The sequence below is a fragment of the Procambarus clarkii genome, chromosome 50, assembly GCF_040958095.1.
Source record: "Procambarus clarkii isolate CNS0578487 chromosome 50, FALCON_Pclarkii_2.0, whole genome shotgun sequence".
In the NCBI taxonomy this organism is placed as follows: Eukaryota; Metazoa; Arthropoda; class Malacostraca; order Decapoda; family Cambaridae; genus Procambarus; species Procambarus clarkii.
The window spans coordinates 18,745,869-18,771,639 of record NC_091199.1 but is presented as its reverse complement, the minus strand read 5'-3'; the positions used below and the strand labels follow the sequence as shown (position 1 = coordinate 18,771,639).

The following is a 25,771-nucleotide window of genomic DNA, read 5'->3' as shown; positions in this document are numbered from 1 at the left end:
GGTGAACAAGGCAGCCTGGAGGTTGTATGGGGTGAACAAGGCCGCCTGTAGGTTGTATGGTGTGAACAAGGCAGCCTGGAGGTTGTATGGGGTGAACAAGGCAGCCTGGAGGTTGTATGGGGTGACCAAGACAGCCTGGAGGTTGTATGTGGTGAACAAGGCAGCCTGGAGGTTGTATGGGGGTGACCATGGCTGCCTGGAGGTTGTATAGGGTGAGCAAGGCAGCCTGGAGGGTGTATGGGGTGAACATGACAGCCTGGAGGTTGTATCGGGTGAATATGGCCGCCTGGAGGTTGTATAATGATGAAGAAGGTAGCCTGGAGGTTGTATAGTGGTGAACATGGCAGCCTGGAGTTTGTTTAGGGTGAATAAGGCAGCCTGGAGGTTATATAGTGTGAATATGGCAGCCTGGAGGTTGCATAAGGTAAACATGGCAGCCTGGAGGTTGTATGGGGTGAACAAGGCAGCCTGGAGGTTGTATAGGGTGAATATGGCAGCCTGGAGGTTGTATAAGATGAACATGGCAGCCTGAAGGTTGTATGGGGTGAACAAGGCAGCCTGGAGGATGTATGGGGTGAACAAGGCAGCCTGGACGTTGTGTGGTGGTGAACAAGGCCGCCTGGAGGTTGTATGGGGTGAACAAGGCAGCCTGGAGGTTGTATGGGGTGAACAAGGCCGCCTGTAGGTTGTATGGTGTGAACAAGGCAGCCTGGAGGTTGTATGGGGTGAACAAGGCTGGCTAGAGGTTGTATGTGGGGGAACAATGCAGCTCGGAGGTTGTATGGGGTGAACAAGGCAGCCTGGAGGTTGTATGGGGTGACCAAGGCAGCCTGGAGGTTGAATGGGGAGAACAAAGCTGCGTGGAGGTTGTATGGGGAGAACATGACAGCCTGGAGGTTGTATAGGGTGAATATGGCAGCCTGGAGGTTGTATGGTGGTGAATAAGGCAACCTGGAGGTTGTATAGTGTGAACATGTTAGCCTGGAGGTTGTATGGGGTGAACATGGCAGCCTGGAGGTTCTATGGTGGTGAACATGGCAGCCTGGAGGTTGTATTAGGTGAACATGGCAGCTTTGGAGGTTGTATGCGGTGAACATGGCAAGGCAGGCTGGAGGTTGTATGGGGTGAACATGGCATCCTGGAGGTTGTATGATGGTGAACATGGCAGTCGGGAGGTTGTATGAGTTGAACAAGGTAGCCTTGAGGATGTATGGGGAGACCAAGGCAGCCTGGAGGTTGTATCGGGGTGGACAAGGCAGGTTGGAGGTTGTATAGGGTGAACATGTTAGCCTGGAGGTTGTATGGGGTGAACATGGCAGCCTGGAGGTTGTATGGTGGTGAACATGGCAGCCTGTAGGTTGTATAGGGTGAACATGGGAGCCTAGTGGTTGTATAGTGGTGAACATAGCAGCCTGGATGTTGTGTAGCGTGAACATAACAGCCTGGTTGTTGTGTGGGGTAAACAAGGCAGCCTGGAGGTTGTATGGGGTGACCATGACAGGCTGGATTTTGTGTTGGATGAATATGGCAGCCTGGAGGTTGTATGGGGTGAACATGGCAGCCTGGAGGTTCTATGGTGGTGAACAAGGCAGCCTGGAGGTTGTATGGGGTGGACATGGCAGCCTGGAGGTTCTAGGGTGGTTCACAAGGCAGCCTGGAGGTTGTATGGGGTGAACAAGGCAGCCTGGAGGTTGTATGGGGTGAACAAGGCAGCCTGAAGGTTGTATAGGGTGAACAAGGCAGCCTGGAGGTTGTTTGGGGTGAACAAGGCAGTCTGGAATTTGTATGTGGGTTGACAAGGCAGCCTGGAGGTTGTATGGTTGTGAACATGGCAGCCTGGAGGTTGTTTGGGGTGAACAAGGTTGCCTGGAGGTTGTATGGGGTGAACAAGGCAGCCTGGAGGTTGTATGTGGTGAACAAGGCAGCCTTGAAGTTGTATGGGGAGTGAACATGGCAGCCTGGAGGTTGTATGGGGTGAACATGGCAGCCTGGAATTTGTATGGTGGTGATCATGGCAGCCGGGAGGTTGTATGGTGGTGAACATGGCAGCCTGGAGGTTGTATGTGGGTGAACATGGCAGCCTGGAGGTTGTATGGTGGTTAACATGGCAGCCTGGAGGTTGTATAGGTTTAATGTGGCAGCCTGAAGGTTGCATAAGGTGATCATGGCAGCCTGGAGGTTGTATTGGGGTGAACAAGGAAGCCTGGAGGTTTTATGGGGTGACCATGGCAGCCAGGAGGTTGTATAGGGTACACATGGCAGCATGGAGGTTGTATGGGGTGAACAAGGCAGCCTGGAGGTTGTATGGTAGTGAACATGGAAGCCTGGAGGTTGTATGGGGTGAACAAGGCAGCCTGGAGGTTGTATGGGGTGAACATGGCAGCCTGGAGGTTGTATGGGGTGAACAAGGCAGCCTGGAGGTTGTATGGGGTGAACATGGCAGCCTGGAGGTTCTATGGGGTGAACAAGGCAGCCTGGAAGTTGTATGGTAGTGAACATGGCCGCCGGGAGGTTGTATGGGGTGAGCAATGCTGCCTGAGGTTGTATGGGGTGAACATGACAGCCTGGAGGTTGTATAGGGTGACCAATGCAGCCTGGAGGTTGTATGGGGTGAACAATGCTGCCTGGAGGTTGTATGGGGTGAACATGACAGCCTGGAGGTTGTATAGGGTGAATATGGCAGCCTGGAGGTTGTATGGGGGTGACAGAGGCAGCCTGGAGGTTGTATGGGGTGAACATGTTAGCCTGGAGGTTGTATAGGGTTAATATGGCAGCCTGTAGGTTGTATAGGGTGAACATGGCAGCCTGGATTCTGTATGGGGAGAACATGGCAGCCTGGAGGTTGAATATGGTAAACATGACAGCCTGGAGGTTGTGTGGCGTACAAAGGCAGCCTGAAGGTTGTATAGGGTGAACAAGGCAGCCTGGAGGTTGTATGGATTGAACAAGGAAACTTGGAGGTTGTAAGGTGGTGAACATGGCAGCCTGTAGGTTGTATAGTGGTGAACATGGCAGCCTGGAGGTTGTATAGTGGTGAACATGGCAGCCTAGAGGATGTATAGGGTAAATATGGCAGCCTGGAGGTTGTATGGAGTGAACATGTTAGCCTGGAGGTTGTATGGGGTGAATATGGCACCCGGGAGGTTGTGTAGGGGTAACATGGAAGCCTGGATGCTGTATGGTGGTGGACATGGCAGCCTGGAGGTTGTATAGGGTGAACATGACAGCCTGGAGGTTGTATGGGGTGAACATGGCAGCCTGGAGTTTGTATGGTGGTGAACAAGGCAGCCTGGAGGTTGTATGGAGTGAACATGGCAGCCTTGGAGGTTGTATGGGGTGAACATGGCAGCCTGGAGGTTGTATTTTATTTAACATTGCAGCCTGGAGGTTGTATTCTGGTTATCATGGCAGCCTGGAGGTTGTATGGTGTGAACAAGGCAGCCTGGAGGTTGTATGGGGTGAACAAGGCTGGCTAGAGGTTGTATGTGGGGGAACAATGCAGCTCGGAGGTTGTATGGGGTGAACAAGGCAGCCTGGAGGTTGTATGGGGTGACCAAGGCAGCCTGGAGGTTGAATGGGGTGAACAAAGCTGCGTGGAGGTTGTATGGGGAGAACATGACAGCCTGGAGGTTGTATAGGGTGAATATGGCAGCCTGGAGGTTGTATGGTGGTGAATAAGGCAACCTGGAGGTTGTATAGTGTGAACATGTTAGCCTGGAGGTTGTATGGGGTGAACATGGCAGCCTGGAGGTTCTATGGTGGTGAACATGACAGCCTGGAGGTTGTTTGTGGGGTAAACGAGGCAGCCTGGAGGTTGTATGGTGGTGAACATGGCAGCCTGGAGGTTGTATTAGGTGAACATGGCAGCTTTGGAGGTTGTATGCGGTGAACATGGCAAGGCAGGCTGGAGGTTGTATGGGGTGAACATGGCATCCTGGAGGTTGTATAGGGTGAACATGGCAGCCTGGAGGTTTTATGGTGGTTACCATGGCAGCTTGGAGGTTGTATGGAGTGACCAAAGCAGTCTGGAGGTAGCATGGGGTGGACAAGGCAGCCTGGAGGTTGTATGGGGTGACCAAGGCAGCCTGGAGGTTGTATGATGGTGAACATGGCAGTCTGGAGGTTGTATGAGTTGAACAAGGTAGCCTTGAGGATGTATGGGGAGACCAAGGCAGCCTGGAGGTTGTATCGGGGTGGACAAGGCAGGTTGGAGGTTGTATAGGGTGAACATGTTAGCCTGGAGGTTGTATGGGGTGAACATGGCAGCCTGGAGGTTGTATGGTGGTGAACATGGCAGCCTGTAGGTTGTATAGGGTGAACATGGGAGCCTAGTGGTTGTATAGTGGTGAACATAGCTGCCTGGATGTTGTGTAGCGTGAACATAACAGCCTGGTTGTTGTGTGGGGTAAACAAGGCAGCCTGGAGGTTGTATGGGGTGACCATGACAGGCTGGATTTTGTGTTGGATGAATATGGCAGCCTGGAGGTTGTATGGGGTGAACATGGCAGCCTGAAGGTTCTATGGTGGTGAACAAGGCAGCCTGGAGGTTGTATGGGGTGGACATGGCAGCCTGGAGGTTCTAGGGTGGTTCACAAGGCAGCCTGGAGGTTGTATGGGGTGAACAAGGCAGCCTGGAGGTTGTATGGGGTGAACAAGGCAGCCTGAAGGTTGTATAGGGTGAACAAGGCAGCCTGGAGGTTGTTTGGGGTGAACAAGGCAGTCTGGAATTTGTATGTGGGTTGACAAGGCAGCCTGGAGGTTGTATGGTTGTGAACATGGCAGCCTGGAGGTTGTTTGGGGTGAACAAGGTTGCCTGGAGGTTGTATGGGGTGAACAAGGCAGCCTGGAGGTTGTATGTGGTGAACAAGGCAGCCTTGAAGTTGTATGGGGAGTGAACATGGCAGCCTGGAGGTTGTATGGGGTGAACATGGCAGCCTGGAATTTGTATGGTGGTGATCATGGCAGCCGGGAGGTTGTATGGTGGTGAACATGGCAGCCTGGAGGTTGTATGTGGGTGAACATGGCAGCCTGGAGGTTGTATGGTGGTTAACATGGCAGCCTGGAGGTTGTATAGGTTTAATGTGGCAGCCTGAAGGTTGCATAAGGTGATCATGGCAGCCTGGAGGTTGTATTGGGGTGAACAAGGAAGCCTGGAGGTTTTATGGGGTGACCATGGCAGCCAGGAGGTTGTATAGGGTACACATGGCAGCATGGAGGTTGTATGGGGTGAACAAGGCAGCCTGGAGGTTGTATGGTAGTGAACATGGCAGCCTGGAGGTTGTATAGGGTGAACAAGGCAGCCTGGAGGTTGTATGGGGTGAACATGGCAGCCTGGAGGTTGTATGGGGTGAACAAGGCAGCCTGGAAGTTGTATGGTAGTGAACATGGCCGCCGGGAGGTTGTATGGGGTGAGCAATGCTGCCTGAGGTTGTATAGGGTGAACATGACAGCCTGGAGGTTGTATAGGGTGACCAATGCAGCCTGGAGGTTGTATGGGGTGAACAATGCTGCCTGGAGGTTGTATGGGGTGAACATGACAGCCTGGAGGTTGTATAGGGTGAATATGGCAGCCTGGAGGTTGTATGGGGGTGACAGAGGCAGCCTGGAGGTTGTATGGGGTGAACATGTTAGCCTGGAGGTTGTATAGGGTTAATATGGCAGCCTGTAGGTTGTATAGGGTGAACATGGCAGCCTGGATTCTGTATGGGGAGAACATGGCAGCCTGGAGGTTGAATATGGTAAACATGACAGCCTGGAGGTTGTGTGGCGTACAAAGGCAGCCTGAAGGTTGTATAGGGTGAACAAGGCAGCCTGGAGGTTGTATGGATTGAACAAGGAAACTTGGAGGTTGTAAGGTGGTGAACATGGCAGCCTGTAGGTTGTATAGTGATGAACATGGCAGCCTGGAGGTTGTATAGTGGTGAACATGGCAGCCTAGAGGATGTATAGGGTAAATATGGCAGCCTGGAGGTTGTATGGAGTGAACATGTTAGCCTGGAGGTTGTATGGGGTGAATATGGCACCCGGGAGGTTGTGTAGGGGTAACATGGAAGCCTGGATGCTGTATGGTGGTGGACATGGCAGCCTGGAGGTTGTATAGGGTGAACATGACAGCCTGGAGGTTGTATGGGGTGAACATGGCAGCCTGGAGTTTGTATGGTGGTGAACAAGGCAGCCTGGAGGTTGTATGGAGTGAACATGGCAGCCTTGGAGGTTGTATGGGGTGAACATGGCAGCCTGGAGGTTGTATTTTATTTATCATTGCAGCCTGGAGGTTGTATTCTGGTTATCATGGCAGCCTGGAGGTTGTATGGGGTGAACATGGCAGCCTATAGGTTGTATAGGGTGGACAAAGAAGCCTGGAGGTTGTATGGGATGAACATGGCAGCCTTGAGTTTGTATATGGGTGAACATGGCAGCCATGAGGTTGTATACGTTGAACAAGGCAGCCGGGAGGTTGTATAGGGTGAACAAGGAAGCCTGGAAGTTGTATGGTGGTGAACATGGCAGCCGGGAGGTTGTATAGGGGTGACCATGGCAGCCTGGAGGGTTTATGATAGTGAACAAGGCTACCTGGAGGTTGTATGGGGTGAACAAATCCGCCTGGAGGTTGTATGGGGGTGGACAAGGCAGCTTGAAGGTTGTATGGGGGTGAAAAAGGCAGCCTGGAGGTTGTATGGTGGTTAACATGGCAGCCTGAAGGTTGTATGGTGGTGAACATGGCATCCTGGAGGTTGTATGGGGTGAACATGACAGCCTGGAGGTTGAATGGGGTGGACAAGGCAGCCTGGAGGTTGTATGGTGTGGACAAGGCCGCATGGAGGTTGTATGGGGTAAACATAGCAGCCTGAAGATTCTATGGGGGTGAACATGGCAGCCTGGAGGTTGTATGTGGTGAACAAGGAGGCCTGGGGGTTGTATTATGGTGAACATTGCAGCCTGGAGGTTGTGTGGGGTGAACAAGACAGCCTGGAGGTTGTATGTGGTGAACAAGGAAGCTTGGAGGTTGTAAGGTGGTGAACATGGCAGCCTGTAGGTTGTATAGTGGTGAACATGGCAGCCTGGAGGTTGTTTGCGGTGAACAAGGCAGCCTGAAGGTTGTATAGGGTGAACAAGGCAGCCTGGAGGTTGTATGGATTGAACAAGGAAGCTTGGAGGTTGTAAGGTGGTGAGCATGGCAGCCTGAAGGTTGTATAGTGGTGAACATGGCAGCCTGGAGGTTGTATAGTGGTAAACATGGCAGCCTGGAGGTTGTATAGGGTAAATATGGCAGCCTGGAGGTTGTATGGAGTGAACATGTTAGCCTGGAGGTTGTATGGGGTGAATATGGCACCCTGGAGGTTGTGTAGGGGTAACATGGAAGCCTGGATGCTGTATGGTGGTGGACATGGCAGCCTGGAGGTTGTATAGGGTGAACATGACAGCCTGGAGGTTGTATGGGGTGAACATGGCAGCCTGGAGGTTGTATGGTGGTGAACAAGGCAGCCTGGAGGTTGTATGGAGTGAACATGGCGGCCTTGGAGGTTGTATGGGGTGAACATGGCAGCCTGGAGGTTGTATTCTGGTTATCATGGCAGCCTGGAGGTTGTATGGGGTGAACATGGCAGCCTATAGGTTGTATAGGGTGGACAAAGAAGCCTAGAGGTTGTATGGGATGAACATGGCAGCTTGGAGTTTCTATCTTGGTGAACAATGCAGCCTGGAGGTTGTATGTGATGAACAAGGCAGCCTTGAGGTTGTATGGGGGTGAACATGGCAGCCATGAGGTTGTATGGGGTGAACAAGGAAGCCTGGAAGTTGTATGGTGGTGAACATGACAGCCGGGAGGTTGTATAGGGGTGACCATGGCAGCCTGGAGGGTTTATGATAGTGAACAAGGCTACCTGGAGGTTGTATGGGGTGACCAAGGCCGCCTGGAGGTTGTATGGGGGTGGACAAGGCAGCTTGAAGGTTGTATGGGGGTGAACACGGCAGCCTGGAGGATGTATGGTGGTTAACATGGCAGCCTGAAGGTTGTATGGTGGTGAACATGGCATCCTGGAGGTTGTATAGGGTGACCAAGGCAGCCTAAAGGTTGTATGGGGTGAACATGACAGCATGGAGGTTGAATGGGGTGGACAAGCCAGCCTGGAGGTTGTATGGTGTGGACAAGGCCGCATGGAGGTTGTATGGGGTGAACATAGCAGCCTGGTGATTCTATGGGGGTGAACATGGCAGCCTGGAGGTTGTATGTGGTGAACAAGGAGGCCTGGGGGTTGTATTATGGTGAACATTGCAGCCTGGAGGTTGTGTGGGGTGAACAAGACAGCCGGGAGGTTGTATGTGGTGAACAAGGAAGCTTGGAGGTTGTAAGGTGGTGAACATGGCAGCCTGTAGGTTGTATAGTGGTGAACATGGCAGCCTGGAGGTTGTATAGTGATGAACATGGCAGCCTGGAGGTTGTTTGTGGTGAGCAAGGCAGCCTGAAGGTTGTATAGGGTGAACAAGGCAGCCTGGAGGTTGTATAGGCTGAATATGGCAGCCTGGAGGTTGTATGGATTGAACAAGGAAGCTTGGAGGTTGTAAGGTGGTGAACATGGCAGCCTGTAGGTTGTATAGTGGTGAACATGGCAGCCTGGAGGTTGTATAGTGGTGAACATGGCAGCCTGGAGGTTGTATAGGGTAAATATGACAGCCTGGAGGTTGTATGGAGTGAACATGTTAGCCTGGATGTTGTATGGGGTGAACAAGGCAGCCTGGAGGTTGTATGGAGTGAACATGGCGGCCTTGGAGGTTGTATAGGGTGAACATGGCAGCCTGGAGGTTGTATTCTGGTTATCATGGCAGCCTGGAGGTTGTATGGGGTGAACATGGCAGCCTATAGGTTGTATAGGGTGGACAAAGAAGCCTGGAGGTTGTATGGGATGAACATGGCAGCCTTGTGGTTGTATGGGGGTGACCATGGCAGCCATGAGGTTGTATGGGGTGAACAAGGCAGCCGGGAGGTTGTATAGGGTGAACAAGGAAGCCTGGAAGTTGTATGGTGGTGAACATGACAGCCGGGAGGGTGTATAGGGGTGACCATGGCAGCCTGGAGGGTTTATGATAGTGAACAAGGCTACCTGGAGGTTGTATGGGGTGACCAAGGCCGCCTGGAGGTTGTATGGGGGAGGACAAGGCAGCTTGAAGGTTGTATGGGGGTGAACAAGGCAACCTGGAGGTTGTATGGTGGTTAACATGGCAGCCTGAAGGTTGTATGGTGGTGAACATGGCATCCTGGATGTTGTATAGGGTGACCAAGGCAGCCTAAAGGTTGTATGGGGTGAACATGACAGCCTGGAGGTTGAATGGGGTGGACAAGGCAGCCTGGAGGTTGTATGGTGTGGACAAGGCCGCATGGAGGTTGTATGGGGTGAACATAGCAGCCTGGAGATTCTATGGGGGTGAACATGGCAGCCTGGAGGTTGTATGTGGTGAACAAGGAAGCCTGGAAGTTGTATGGTGGTGAACATGACAGCCGGGAGGTTGTATAGGGGTGACCATGGCAGCCTGGAGGGTTTATGATAGTGAACAAGGCTACCTGGAGGTTGTATGGGGTGACCAAGGCCGCCTGGAGGTTGTATGGGGGTGGACAAGGCAGCTTGAAGGTTGTATGGGGGTGAACACGGCAGCCTGGAGGTTGTATGGTGGTTAACATGGCAGCCTGAAGGTTGTATGGTGGTGAACATGGCATCCTGGAGGTTGTATAGGGTGACCAAGGCAGCCTAAAGGTTGTATGGGGTGAACATGACAGCATGGAGGTTGAATGGGGTGGACAAGCCAGCCTGGAGGTTGTATGGTGTGGACAAGGCCGCATGGAGGTTGTATGGGGTGAACATAGCAGCCTGGTGATTCTATGGGGGTGAACATGGCAGCCTGGAGGTTGTATGTGGTGAACAAGGAGGCCTGGGGGTTGTATTATGGTGAACATTGCAGTCTGGAGGTTGTGTGGGGTGAACAAGACAGCCGGGAGGTTGTATGTGGTGAACAAGGAAGCTTGGAGGTTGTAAGGTGGTGAACATGGCAGCCTGTAGGTTGTATAGTGGTGAACATGGCAGCCTGGAGGTTGTATAGTGGTGAACATGGCAGCCTGGAGGTTGTTTGTGGTGAGCAAGGCAGCCTGAAGGTTGTATAGGGTGAACAAGGCAGCCTGGAGGTTGTATAGGCTGAATATGGCAGCCTGGAGGTTGTATGGATTGAACAAGGAAGCTTGGAGGTTGTAAGGTGGTGAACATGGCAGCCTGTAGGTTGTATAGTGGTGAACATGGCAGCCTGGAGGTTGTATAGTGGTGAACATGGCAGCCTGGAGGTTGTATAGGGTAAATATGGCAGCCTGGAGGTTGTATGGAGTGAACATGTTAGCCTGGATGTTGTATGGGGTGAACAAGGCAGCCTGGAGGTTGTATGGAGTGAACATGGCGGCCTTGGAGGTTGTATAGGGTGAACATGGCAGCCTGGAGGTTGTATTCTGGTTATCATGGCAGCCTGGAGGTTGTATGGGGTGAACATGGCAGCCTATAGGTTGTATAGGGTGGACAAAGAAGCCTGGAGGTTGTATGGGATGAACATGGCAGCCTTGTGGTTGTATGGGGGTGACCATGGCAGCCATGAGGTTGTATGGGGTGAACAAGGCAGCCGGGAGGTTGTATAGGGTGAACAAGGAAGCCTGGAAGTTGTATGGTGGTGAACATGACAGCCGGGAGGGTGTATAGGGGTGACCATGGCAGCCTGGAGGGTTTATGATAGTGAACAAGGCTACCTGGAGGTTGTATGGGGTGACCAAGGCCGCCTGGAGGTTGTATGGGGGTGGACAAGGCAGCTTGAAGGTTGTATGGGGGTGAACACGGCAGCCTGGAGGTTGTATGGTGGTTAACATGGCAGCCTGAAGGTTGTATGGTGGTGAACATGGCATCCTGGATGTTGTATAGGGTGACCAAGGCAGCCTAAAGGTTGTATGGGGTGAACATGACAGCCTGGAGGTTGAATGGGGTGGACAAGGCAGCCTGGAGGTTGTATGGTGTGGACAAGGCCGCATGGAGGTTGTATGGGGTGAACATAGCAGCCTGTTGGTTGTATAGTGGTGAACATGGCAGCCTGGAGGTTGAATAGTGGTGAACATGGCAGCCTTTAGGTTGTTTGCGGTGAACAAGGCAGCCTGAAGGTTGTATAGGGTGAACAAGGCAGCCTTGAGGTTGTATAGGGTACACATGGCAGCCTGGAAGTTGTATGTGGTGAACAAGACAGCCTGGAGGTTGTATGGGGGTGAACATGGCAGCCTGGAGGTTGTATGGGATGAACATGGCAGCCTGGAGGTTCTATGGTGGTGAACAAGGCAGCCTGGAGGTAGTATGGGATGACCAAGGCAGGCTGGAGATTGTCTGGGGTAAACATGAGAGTCTGGAGGTGGTATGGGGTGAACAAGGCAGCCAAGAAGTTGTATGGGGTGCCCAAGGCAGCCTGGAGGTTGTATCGGGTGAACAAGGCAGCCTGGAAGTTGTATGGTGGTGAACAAGGCAGCCTGGAGGTTGTATAGGGTGACCAAGGCAGCCTGGAGGTTGTACGGGGACAACCATACAACCATACTGATGTATACTGGTTGAGGGTCCTGAAAGCTGTCTGGAGGTTGTATGGGGTGAACATGACAGCCTGGAGGTTGTATAGGGTGAATATGGCAGCCTGGAGGTTGTATGGTGGTGACAAAGGCAGCCTGGAGGTTGTATGGAGTTAACATGTTAGCCTGGAGGTTGTATGGGGTGAATACGGCAGCCTGGAAATTGTATAGGGTGAACAAAGGAGCCTGGAGGTTGTATGGTTTTTAACAAGGCAGCCTGGAGGTTGTATGGGGTGAACATGGCATCCTTGGAGGTTGTATGGGGTGAACATGGCAGGCTGGAGGTTGTATTGGGTGAATATGGGAGCCTGGAGGTTGTATGGTGGTTTTCATGGCAGCCTGGAGGTTGTATGGGGTGAACAAGGCAGCCTGGAGGTTGTATGGGGGTGGACAAGGCAGCCTGGAGGTTGTATGTGGTGACCATAGCAGTCTGGAGGTTGTATGGGGTGAACATGGCAGCCTGGAGTTTGTATGTGGTGAACAAGGCAGCCTGGAGGTTGTATGGGGGTGAAAAAGGCAGCCTGGAGGTTGTATGGGGTGAACAAGGCAGCCTGGAGGTTGTATGGGGTGAACAAGGCAGCCTGGAGGTTGTATGGGGTGAACAAGGCAGCCTGGAGGTTGTATGGTGGTGAACATGGCAGCCTGGAGGTTGTATAGGGTAAACATGGTAGCTTGGATGTTGTATGTGGTGAACAAGGCAGCCTGGAGGTTGTATGGGGGTGAACAAGGCAGCCTGGAGGTTGTATGGCGGTGAACAAGGCAGCCTGTAGGTTGTATGGCGGTGAACATGGCAGTCTGGAGCTTGTATGGGGTGAACATGGCAGGCGGGAGTTTGTATGTGGTGAACAAGGCAGCCTGGAGGTTGTATGGCGGTGAACAAGGCAGCCTGTAGGTTGTATGGGGTGAACATGGCAGTCTGGAGCTTGTATGGGGTGAACATGGCAGGCGGGAGTTTGTATGTGGTGAACAAGGCAGCCTGGAGGTTGTATGGGGGTGAACAAGGCAGCCTGGAGGTTGTATGGAGTGAACATGGCAGTCTGGAGGTTGTATGGGGTGAACATGGCAGCCTGGAGTTTGTATGTGGTGAACAAGGCAGCCTGGAGGTTGTATGGGGGTGAACACGGCAGCCTGGAGGTTGTATGGGGTAAACATGGCAGCCTGGAGGTTGTATGGGGTGAACAAGGCAGCCTGGAGGTTGTATGGGGGTGAACACGGCAGCCTGGAGGTTGTATGGGGTAAACATGGCAGCCTGGAGGTTGTATGGGGTGAACAAGGCAACCTGGAGGTTGTATGGGGTGAACATGGAAGGCGGGAGGCTGACTCTCACCCATAGGAATGTCTGATTAGCATGAGACAACCATTTAGAGAGAGTTTCTGTAGAGTATTCTAGTGGAGGGTCCTGGAGTTTACTGGTGGAGGGTCCTGGAGTATACTGGTGGAGGGTCCTGGAGTATACTGGTGGGGGGTCCTGGAGTTTACTGGTGGAGGGTCCTGGAGTATACTGGTGGGGGTCTTGGAGTATACTGGTGAGGGTCGTGGAGTATACTGGTGGAAGGTCCTGGAGTATATTGGGGGTCCTGGAGTATACTGGTGGGGGGTCCTGGAGTATACTGGTGGAGGTTCCTGGAGTATACTGTTGGAGGGTGCTGGAGTATACCGGTGGAGGGTCCTGTAGTATACTGGTGGTGGGTCCTGGAGTATACTGGTGGAGGGTCCTGGAGTATACTGGTGGAGGATCCTGGAGTATACTGGTAGGGGTCCTGGAGTATACTGGTTGGGGTCCAGGAGTATACTGGTGGGGGTCTTGGAGTATACTGGTGAGGGTCGTGGAGTATACTGGTGGAAGGTCCTGGAGTATATTGGGGGTCCTGGAGTATACTGGTGGGGGGTCCTGGAGTATACTGGTGGAGGTTCCTGGAGTATACTGTTGGAGGGTCCTGGAGTATACTGGGTGTCCTGGGGTATACTGGTGGAGGGTCCTGGATTATACTGGGTGTCCTGGGGTATACTGGTGGAGGGACCTGAAGTATACTGATGGAGGGTCCTGAAGTATACTGGTGGAGGGTCCTGAAGTATACTGGTGGAGGGTCCTGAAGTATACTGATGGAGGGTCCTGAAGTATACTGGTGGAGGGTATACTCCCGGTTCTTGGAATATACTGGTTATGGATCCGGGTTTCTTGTGAATTATTCCTTACACAAGTGTCTTAGGCAGTTCTTAAGTTGACCAGTCTAGCATATGCCGCTGATGATATCCTCTTGATGTGGGCTTTTGGGGATAGTACACAGAGATATCACTTTAACGTGATAAATGAACAAATCCACAGGACCTTTGTGGTGAGCCAAGTCCACGGCAATTTATCTGTGTATTGAAGGAGGGGCTGCAGAGTTAGGACTACTGGACGTCAGAGTCAGAGTGCATGGGGAGGGAATTGTGTAAAACCCCAGTTAGGCTTCAGTGGAAGCCTCGGGGACCCTTGTCGGTGCAGTAGTGCCTCAGGTTGCATTTCGTTTGACTATGTCGTGGTTGAATCGACTAGAGCATGCCAGGGAACACCCAGTGCATAGGTTCGAATCCTCATCAAGGATCGTGTGGATATGTTCTGGGGACAGGTTCGGTGATATCAAACCCCAGATCTTTCTCCCTACTTGACTCGTGCAGGATTTTACCTCCCAGATGGTTCCTTGTGATCGGCCTCCTGCTGACTTCACATATTTTCAATACTTTACAGTTACTTCAGTTAAACTCTAGTAGTCATTTGTTGGACCATTCCTTCAGTTGGTCCAGGTGATCCTGTAGTCTTGTGCTATCTTCCTCCGTCCTGGAAGACGGAGGAAGATTCTGATACCAAACTATGATAAAAAAAAAGCAGAAGCTCCCCTTTTTTTATAGTTTTAGTATCATCAGCAAACATTGGGAGAAATGGGTCTATACCCTCAGGAAGATCATTTACATAATAATAATAATAATAATAATAATAATAATAATAATAATAATAATAATAATGATAATAATAATAATAATAATAATAATAATAATAATAATAATAATAATAATAATAATTAATTGAGTCATTTCATTGGACAGGAAGCCAGGGTGTATTCGTACACGTTAGGCTTTTATCGAGGTCCCCCCACCCTCACAAGGCCGAATTACTGACCCCGCCCAGGATGCAACCCCACAACGAGCTGACTAACTCCAGGGGTACCTACTCACTGCTAGGTGAACTGAGCCATTAGGTGAAAGAAAATGTACCAAACCAGTCCCACCCGGGATTCGACCCCGGAATTCTCGATTCTACGTCGAGAACGAACCCGAATGTACTACAGGGACCTTCTAACATATATAAGAACCAGGATGGTGTTCAAGTACGGAATCCTGTTAGACTCTGCTGGTGATATCTCGCCACTCTGATGCCTTCCCCCTCACCGTTACTCGCTGTTTCATGTTGCTTAGATACTCCCCTATCCACTGCAGCACATTGCCTGTTTTTCCTGCCTGTCTCCTCCAACTTCTGTAAAAGCTTCTTTTGGAGTACTGTGTCAAAATCTTTCTGACAGTCCAAGAAAATGCAGTCTGCCCACCCTTCTCTTTCTTGCCTAATTTTTGTCGCCTAGATATAGAATTCTGCTAAACATGTAAGGGACAATTTATCATACCTGAACCCATGCTGGTGGTGTGTTACAAAGCTCTTTCTCTCCAGATGTGCTACAAGATTTTCCTCAAATCTTCTCCGTCACCTTACATGATATACAAGTTAGGGAAATGGGTCTGTAGTTCAATGCTTCTTGCTAGTGACTCTTTTTGTATATTGAGACTATGTAAGTTGTCTTTCAACTTTCTGCTAGGTCTCCTGTTTCTAGATATCTATTAAACACCATAGAGAGTGACACGCATATTGCTTCTGTTCTTTTAGTATCCATGGTGAGATTTTGTCAGGCCCAACAGCTTTTGCCCCATCCAGCTCCAGCAGATTCCTCTTGACTTAATCTCTGATAAGTTCGAATTCTTTCAGGGTTGTTTGGGTTACCATCACCTCTCTTAGTACAGAGACTTCTCTCTGCTCTATTGTGAAGACCTTCTGGGCCTTGTTGAGTCCTTCACACATCTTGTTATTCTCCGTGTATCTGTTCTCCTCTTTTCTCAGTTTCATCACTTGTTCCTTCACTGCTGTTTTCTTCCTGATTTGGTTGGGTCTTGACTTGACTCGCGATGTCATTTTCATACTGTCTCTCTGCTTCTCTCGTCATTCTGAGGTACTCATTTTTGGCCTTCTGGCATTCTGTTACTTCTGTAGTGTCTCTATGTTCTTGTACTTTATTGCCTTTCTTCTTTACATGCCAGATGGAACCATAGATTCCTCTGCTGCATTTCATTTTCGTTCTTTGAGGCCGCGATAAACTTGTCTGCAGCTGCCTGGTACTTCTGGGTGACGTAGTCCAATATATCTTAAAGTCTTTTCTCTCAGTTCTGTTTCAAATGGTATTCCCATTGGGAATTTTCTCATCTCATCATAAGTTCCTCTTCAATAAACCAGCCCTTTCCTTTCTGGTCCCTTCCTTGGATAGGTTATCCTTACTTTCACTAGGAACTCACATATCAGCTTTTGCTTATTCCCAAAGGGTTCCCAAATTTGACTTCCCTTACGTCTGACTCTTCCAGAGTCAGACATTATTCTGAGTCAAGTGTTGCTGGTTCGTCATTGCTTCTCATTCTTGTGAGTTCCTTGACAGGTTCATTCAAAATGTTTCTTGTTTCCACTTCCAATAGTTTAGCTCTCTAAATATCTGTACCTCCATGTGCGTCTCTGTTCACCCAGTCTATGTTTCCATGGTTGCAGTATCTCATAATTTAAAGTCTAAATCCATTCCTGCAGGGGATCAAAGCTGCTCTATTATATTAAGTGTTTCCATGCTGCTTCTATCAAACTCCTGTCTGGGTCTTCTATCATTTAATGGAGGGGGTTATAAATTATTGATACAAGTATCGTAGGTCCTCCCAAGGGCATATTACGTGTTATGTAGTCTGAATTCTTCACAGACCGAGACATCCATCTCTTCAAAACTCCAGTCCATCCTTATCAGCAGGGCTTTTCTTACTTCCTTCCTTCTCTTTTCTTATAATATATTAGTCCTGCATAACCACTGCATTTGTTATTATGCCTGACAATTTCGTTTATGAGAGTGCCACTGCATCTGGGTTTTCTTCATGTGACCTTTCCTCAAGTATGCTTGATTTACTTGTAATGCCTTTATTGTTTGAGAACATTACCTTGAAGCTCACTTTCCTATGTCTATTATCATTTACTCTCCCCACTAGTGTAGGAAGCTGTTCCATGGGCTGGTTTATTGTTCTGGCGTGTAGTAAACAGGGAGGAGGATGATGGGGATCTCTCGTCTTGCCTAGGCCTACTTTGAGCAGGAAACAGTCCAAGACATATGTAGGCATGGGATGCTTTGAGTGAGGTGGGGCAGAGAGGGTTAAGGTGGCAGGGTGGACATTTTAAGGTGGATACCGGGGGCTTAGAGGTCGGAGTGGGGTATGATGGAGTTGTGGGGGGGGTGTGGCAGTTCTCTCTATTGTTTCTGAATTGATGGTTATGGATTCCCCATTCTCTTCTAGGATTGTTGAGTTGGGGAACTGTGGTTCCCTGTTCCTTTCCCTTTCACTGCACCTCCTCCTTGCATTTGCTGCCTGGATTTTCTTGTACCTCGTCATGTCTCTCTGAAGGAATACCATTTTGTATCCCATTACATTTTGCAATTTGCTTTTCATTACTAGAATTTCCTCTCTTAGGACTCAATCATGAATACGAACTTCATCATTCAATTTCTGTCCATGTTGTATCATCTAAGCCTGTAAGCCTTTGTTAGGCATTGTTCAGCCTGTTGCATTTGTACCCCCTTCAGGATCTCTGTCTCTGCACATCTGGGCTTAGCTTTTCAGTTTTCCTCAGTGGAACCTTCTTTTTCCTTAATGCCTGCTACAAGTACAGCTCTTTTCCTTTACAGGTGATTAATCACCTTACAACGTTTGTGAAGTGGCTACTTTCATGGCAACTTATAATTATTATGGACATGGATTCTGGGCTTTTTTTTAGGATTTCTGTATTTGTTACTTCTACTGTAGAAGTACAATCCCCTGTTATATTTCATGCTACTTGCAGGTTGATTGTCTGGGTCTGAACCTGAGTATGGTTCTTTTTGTGTCATTTTATTTCCTTCTCTCCTGCTCTTGGTTCACCGTGTAGGCTGCTTATGGGTGTCTTCATGTCTTTCAGTTCATTACTGATACCCTTATTTACATGAGAGATCATCTCAAAGGATGACTCAACCTGTCCCTCCCATCTGCTTGTGTTCTGTTGTCCTACTTCCGTAATTGATCCCTCTTCTACTACTTTAGTTACGGTTAGACTAACAGGGTCGGGGTCAGAGAGAAAGAGTGTGAGAGTTTGGGAGTGAGGGCTGGTAACCAGCAGTATGGTTGTGAGGGGGGTGATAACCAGCAGTATGGTTGTGAGGGGGGTGGTAACCAGCAGTATGGTTGTGAGGGGGGTGGTAACCAGCAGTATGGTTGTGAGGGGGGTGATAACCAGCAGTATGGTTGTGAGGGGGGTGGTAACCAACATTATGGGTCTGTATTCTATGGCTCTAGTTTGTGGTACGTGACAATATCATTGAGTTGTCCACGAGGAAGAGAGCTAGCTAAGCAAGTGTACCCTCTACCATAGTCCTGTTTGGAGTGTCCAAACCTGTATTCTGATAGATCCTCTCCCAACACTTACCACATGAAGGCCAGGATAGATCCTCTCCCCACACTCACTTGGAAGCTAGACGTAGATATGTAAGAATACTTAGCAAGAGGGTAAATATAAAAATGTTGTGGATTCCTTCTCACATTGGCATGCAGGAACATGACAAAGTTGACGCCCTTGCTAAGGCTGCAGTAAATAAAGACAGTATTGAATGGAATCTTGAGTTATCAAATAGGTCCCTTAAAAGTGTCATTAGACAGAACTCCTGGATGGATTTGAAGAAAGTAGAACAGTGCAAACTGGAACTAGCAGGTCCATTGTTCATCACAATGAAATGTGTGAAGTAAAACATGTGTATGGGGCAAGTAACAAAGTCAGTAGACTAACAGATGTTCTCACAGCTCGTATATGACTTGGCTACAAGTATCTCTGGCAGTTCGGCTTGTATAGGGATCTAGATGAAGTAAAGTGTAAAGTGTGTGGACATAGGCAGGGACACACACTCGAACACTCTATCTTGGATTGTTGTAAAATTGAGCCTTTTAGAGATAAATCTAAGCTCACTCTGTATGATATGGCAACCTATCTTATTACCATGGATAAATTACCTGAAATCCTTGCACTGTACCCACATTTTGCTTCCAGTAGATGAACGACATATGAGATTCAGAAACAAGTAGTGTATTGTGAGGACTAATAATAAACAGAAGCTCTCCTATGACTCTGTAATATCCCCATTGGCCAAACTATTATGTATTAACGACAAGACCTACCATTAATGTATGATGACTTACTGTAAATATGTAGCTCTTGTAATAGCACTTTCTCTGTAACTAGCTGACATTGTATCTATAAAGTGTGAAGGATTGAAGAAATTGTTTATGTAATAATCTAAGATGAGGTCTGATAAAGACCTTTTGTGCCCTCTGTAATGCTTTTGCGCTACCGCTCACAAGATGAGTATGGGGTGCACAATAAACTAGCCGCCTTCGGCGGCAACAATCAAATCATCCCACACTCACCCCATGGAAGGCGAGGATGCATCGGTCGAAGTTGTATATGTAGGGAGCGTCTCTGGGGGCGTACCAGACCGCGTACCCGGGCTGGATGGGGCGTCTGGCCACGTAGAGCGGCGACCAGCCGTCGTCTCTCGTGTAGTTCTCGGCTACCAGAAGCTGCAGCTTGAGTCCCTCGTAGACGTAGGCCTCGCTGGGACATGATTACCACAGGTGAATATATATTAGAATATGGAAAACTATCCTTAAGAAACAGTTAATTGGAGGTGGGAAACATTAACTGGAATAATGAAAAGTCAATCGATAAATGTTAGTTAATGTATAAGGGGGTCAAGTTAATGAGAGGAGAGATAAGCTGATCAGAGGGCAACTGATCGTAGGGATTGTGATGGGTATTCAGAGCTTTCTGTTGTGATTTTATGGCAAAATAATTGAATATAAGTGTAATATTGGATTGAAATATACTGATATAAAACATTGTACTTGAACCAACCAACTGATGTTACCAGAACTACCATGAAATTATATAACCAACCAACTGTGGTTACAAGAACTGAATAGGGTTATAAAACTCTTCAGTTTCTTTACTAGTGTCCCCCCTCCCCCTACCTCAGTGGGAGGTTTCTTGACATAGTGAGGGCGGGGAAGCTCTTGTGCGCCGTTCACGGTTAGGTGGAGGTTGCTCCTGCCTGCTGTGACGGCGCACAAGTCAAATCCTCCCTTATGTGTTAGTCTTGCCTGGAGATCCGTGCATTCCCTGGTGCCACTTCATCTGAGAGTTGAACCTACCCAGACGCTGAGGCTCCATCAACACACTTCTTTGATCGAGGGGACGGGGTTAAAACAAGAGGTTCAGTGTGGCCCACCTGCATCAATCACCTCATCTGGGTAGCCCCACTGTGGGCACTCTGTGGTTGGTATTAGTATCGGTCCCTGAGATAGCATCCAGCGCTTCATTGGTGACCCGCGTATCGTAAACTGTTCTGGTTACCTCTGAGGTAGCTTGCCTATGTACTTGTACCTTCCTTCGTGGTGGGTGGGGAGGTTGGGCTGCAAAGCCTTTCTCTGTCTTTGTTCGTATGTTTAATTCAAACCATATTTCCTCTTCTCAGACTCGTGGAGTGGGTGACCAGGCCCTTGAGATGTACCCTGTTGGAAGATCAGGCTCCGAATCTCTGGTTGTGGTGGGCCAAGACAAGGCTTTGTATTTTATTACCCCTCTAGATAAGTTTCCAACCCCTGCCTCTTCCTCGACAGGGTCGACCTTAGAGTCCCTGGTTGTGTCTACTACAACACCTGGAGTGTCTCAGACCTTAATGATTACTACGGCATCTATTGCCCCTAGCCTTCTTGGAAGTCCAAGACCTTCACCGTACACAAAACGTACTCTCCTTCAGGTGTGTATGTTTCCCGCACCGACAACTACATATCACGACCTGCTATCTGTTGACAATTCTCGCCCTGTTGACAATTCTCGCCCTGTCGACTTTTACACTCACAAACACTTCATTGACTGTGTGGAGTTCAGTTTACGCTCACCCGGACTGGCTCCTGCATCTTCCAAGCCCTCTCTGCGGAGGCGGCAACTCGCCTAGCTTTACGCCTATGAGTTTTCCTTATGAACTAGGGAAGGTGGTGATGGAGAAGGAAGGTGGTGAAGGAGAAGGAAGGTGTTGATGGAGAGGGAAGATGGTGAAGGATAGGGATGGTGGTGAAAGAGAGGGAAGGTATTGAAGGTGAGGGAAGGTTGTGAAGGAGAAAGAAGGTGGTGATGGAGAGGGAAGATGGTGAAGGAGAAGGAAGGTGGTGATGGAGAGGGATGATGGTGAAGAAGAGGGAAAGTGGTGATGGAGAAGGATGATGGTGAAGGAGAGAGAAGATGGTGATGGAGAGGGAAGGTGATGAAGGGGAGGAAAGGTGATGTAGGGGAGGGATGGTGGTGATGGAGAGGGATGGTGGTGATGGAGAAGGAAAGTGGTGATTGTGAGGGAAGATAGTGAAGAAGATGGAAGGTGGTGAAGGAGAAGGAAGGTGATGATGGAGAGGGAAGGTGGTATTGGAAATTAACCAACATTTCATTACCATTATGTGCTAGGCATAATATATACTAATCTTACTAATCTGTAGAATTAACAGAAATTAATATTCTCCTATCTGCGCGGGCTCACCATAGCCCGTGTTACTTGGAAATTTTTGTTCCGAGTAGCAGATCTTATACAACAACAATCGTATCTGCGCTTCAATTGCCAAATACTTCCTATTTAGTATGGCGGTATTGTGTCAGATAATACTCAGCAGAGGTATAAATATTGTCAACATGCCAGAGAATTTAATAATATTCTCGCCATTTGTCAGTATTCTCTACAAGAATTAATACCTGACAATTTAACAACTAGTGATCTAATAACAACGATTTATCAAAAGGATCACTATATAACAGTTAATCTGTTATCTTAAGCTTACATGGAGGAAGCAGAAGATTCTCTCCATTTCTTGTTTAATAAGAACTCTGTTCATATTAATTATTATTTAACGAGAATCTAAATAATATATAACTCCCTATAATTGCAACCCTATTCTCATTAACTTAATAAGTAGAGCAATTACAAGGAAAAGAATTTTCCGTTTCTACTGAAATATGTTTGTGCGTGCGCGGCGAGATGGGTTGAGGGAGGAGGAGGTAAGCTTTCTACAAGACACCGCGACGGGACGGCCACAAGTACAGAGAGACAGGTAACGTTTTCGCAAGGTACGCGATCGGCCATTGCTATTACTCGGCCCCGGAGTGCATAATTACCCCATTAGCGATCCAAGGATTGCATCGGCTGACAACAATTATGTTAAGTGGTTTTGTTTTCATTGTTCTGAGCTCACAACATGTAAACTTTACCCTTAGTTCGTCATTACACCACGCTCCCTCCTCTAAAAACAAGTACGTTCCCAGGAACCTAATTTACGCTTCCTATTAATTCATAGTGACATAATCTACTATGTGTAAACAATTTTTACACTATTGGGTTTCCAGCATGTGTTGAAGCAGCCGGAGGTGAGACAAATTCCCACACCACACTGGCGGGTCACGTGTTCCAGCAGGTTCTAGATGACGCTATCGCCCAACCACGCTACCTTTCACTGTCACAACTAAGCAGCTGATCTTTCTTTCATTTATCGATTAACTTCTTATAAATTGTTGAGATTTAATCATATCTCGAATTTATATTTCATTTACGTGAGCTAGGAATTTAATCATATTTCTTATAGCCTCATAAACTTTTAGATAGGAACAATTTTCTTGTCTAACATTTATTTCTATATGATCTTGTCATTAACCAAATTATTGAATACTTATACAAATTATATTTCTTAGTAAATTTTACTAACCACTTTCGAGGAAGAACCAGCCTCGATTAAGTGTACTAGGAGTAAATCAGCTTCTAGTATTAACCCCCAATTGTGAAGTTTGGGAATGTTCAACTCTTGAATAATAATTAATCTTACAGTCCATGTATGTCCAACAAATAATTCTGGATGATTATATTATCCACAGGCTCTGGTATCTCAGTCCATTTTATTACACTAGTTATCTGTTTCCCTTTTCAGTAAAAATAGGGTGGTCCTTCGATTAATTCGATTCAATCAATTAAATGTCATTATATGAAGGATTAGCTTTCCTTCACGACACAAATTTGGTCCTTCAAACCGGATACATACTATTTAATTATTACTAATCACATTGTGTAGTAACCTAGGTTAAACATATTTCCTTATCTGTGGTTGGCAGCAGTGTACCACATATGTTAGCCTAACCCACACCAATTTATAATATATGCTGACTATACCTCATGGATAAGGTAGCACTAGTTGGACACAATCCGTTTCCCACAACACTCAGACCTATACCTCACACTGAGGTAAGAATCTTCAGGTCACCAGGAGCAACAGCTCACAATTTCTACAATAACTCTACATTAACACCTGCGTTAGATTGGCCTCACCATCTAACAATAATATACTTAGGTGGTAACGACATCCATTCTACTAGACACCCAGCTGAAGTAATTAATCACCTTAAAACAATAATTTCCTCATTTAAATTTGTTAGCAGTTCAGTAGTGTTCACATTAGTGGAACCTCGCCAACTAAGTAATGCTAGTCGTTAGGGAGTGAGTCCAGAATATTATCAAAGAGCTGCTAAATATTTTAACATTCGGCTGAGGAAAAGAGTACGATTGGATGCCACTTAAATACAATTTACAGCCTGACCATACAGGCAAAACCTGGCAAGAGATGGTGTACACCTGCCAGGAGAGTCTAGGTCACATGTAGTTCACAAGTTGGTCAACACAATCAACCATCATAAAAGGTTGTGGCTAGCAAGCCAAAATTAGCTATATATATATATTTTATAATTTTCACTTGTGTGTGCAAATACACATTTATATATAAAAAAACACAGCACATTATACTTACATTACTGCACCATTAATTAATTTTATGCCAACCTTTATTAAGTAGGAATTTAGGCTGTGACTGTGCTGAGTTTTGCACAAATGCAGACTAAATAACTTAGTAGTTTCTTTAGTAGAAATTATTTCAACTAGTCTTGAACTAGTCAGTAGTGTACATTACATTATTCATTATTGTGCTGACCCTAAGACAGGGTGGGATTTAAGTCCATTATATTTACTATTATGCTGACTCTGATTAGGGTGGGATATATGTATAAATCATATATTGTGTATTCACTATTTTTGTGTATTTTTTTAGTGCTGCTGAATGCTCACTATTCCATCGAATGGTGATAATGAAGAGCTAGCTAGACGAAATTCAAATAGTGACATTCAAGTATCACTCAAATTCTAGCTACTTGTTGTTAGTTAGGTAATTTAACCTCAATGAGGTAGAGTGCAATTTAGCCACAAAAATTTAGGCTATCTTCAATTCATTTGCCAACCAATGAGCAAGTACCCAAGCTACTTTAGCAACACTTATTCAAGTCCTATAAAACTTGAACTTAAAGCCACCGTGGATACTCCTGAAAAATAAAGGAGATCCTATATTGGCCTTAAAGGTCATCTAACAAGATTGATTTATAAGTCTGAAGCATTATCTAAAGCAACTTCCATTGATTACAATCAATTAGAAATTTCACTGAGAGTAGCTGATCTCAAATTTGATCAAGTCAGATCTACAATCAAGTCTTATATTGACATTAAATACAGCAGAAGCTGAGCCTGATGAAATAGATCAAGCTATAGCTGAAACATTTCAATATGAAGATGATATCCAAGACAAGTTTAATGTTCTACTTAATATAGTAAGTCAACATAAATTAAATGCAAATACTACTGAGTCTCAATCCAGTGTACAGCTACCTGAGGCTCGTTTACTTACTTTAGACTTGCCTACATTTTCAGGACTGAATGAAGAAAACTGAGACACACTTTGGACTTCATTTGAAGTCCATATACATGCAAAACCTTCTATTGATAAGGTTTCTAAATTTTCTTACCTACACAGCCTTCTCAAAGGGGAGGCTAAAAAGGTCATAAATAACTTACCTCTCACTAAGAGTAATTATGAGGAAGCTATCAAACTGTTAAATTTGAATTATTGCAACAAAGAGTTAGGTATAGCTAACCTGTATTATCAATTAATAGATCTAAATGCATCAAGTAACAGACCAGACTCACTCCAGAGCTTTAGGTTAGAAGTAGAGTCACTAGTGAAAGCTTTAGGTAGTAAAGTTAATGTACCAGCTTCCGAATGGTCTATTAAGTTGATTTTACAGAGGAAATTACCTCGGAACATTTTAGCAGAAATCTGCTCTCACTACAAAACCGAGTCTCCCACTCTCGAACAAATATTTGAGGGGGTTAAGAATCACGGTTAACAGGTTGAAAACTCATGAAAAAATTAAACCTGAGTCTAAGCAACCTAATACTGATAATTCAGTTAAATCAAAACCGACTTTGAATAAGTCTAGTAAATTTAAACCTAGGACTGCTCCTTCCACTGGAAAGAGGAGTGGTAACATAGGTATTTATTCTGTATCTCCTTCTGAGACTGTAATTGATGTGTCTACCAAGAAGACAAACTCAGCAAGAGAAAGTGTCTGTTCTGTGAACAAGAGCATGTCACTTATAAATGTAATGTTTATCCTAACTTTAATTCTAGGATTAAATGCCTGCAAGAATTTACAATCTACATAAGACAGATAAATGCCTTATGTAGAAAGGCATCATTTCAATCGGAATCTACAACACTTCGGGAGGATTCTACGAATTCTTCCACAGTTCAATACTGCAAAGTACACCTATAAATTAATGTACTTGCCCCTGAGTCTGGCAACAATACTACTCTGCCTACAGC

General features: G+C 47.2%; 1 protein-coding gene across 1 annotated transcript in view; it reads right to left on the bottom strand.

The window, feature by feature from the left end:
* Positions 1–25,771, bottom strand: part of LOC123772742 (uncharacterized) — a 192,766-nt gene that overhangs the window by 26,546 nt on the left and 140,449 nt on the right. Inside the window, exon 10 of the mRNA XM_069303692.1 lies at positions 19,406–19,592. Within this exon, the coding sequence (XP_069159793.1) occupies positions 19,406–19,592 (187 nt within the window). The remainder of the gene's footprint in view (positions 1–19,405; positions 19,593–25,771) is intronic.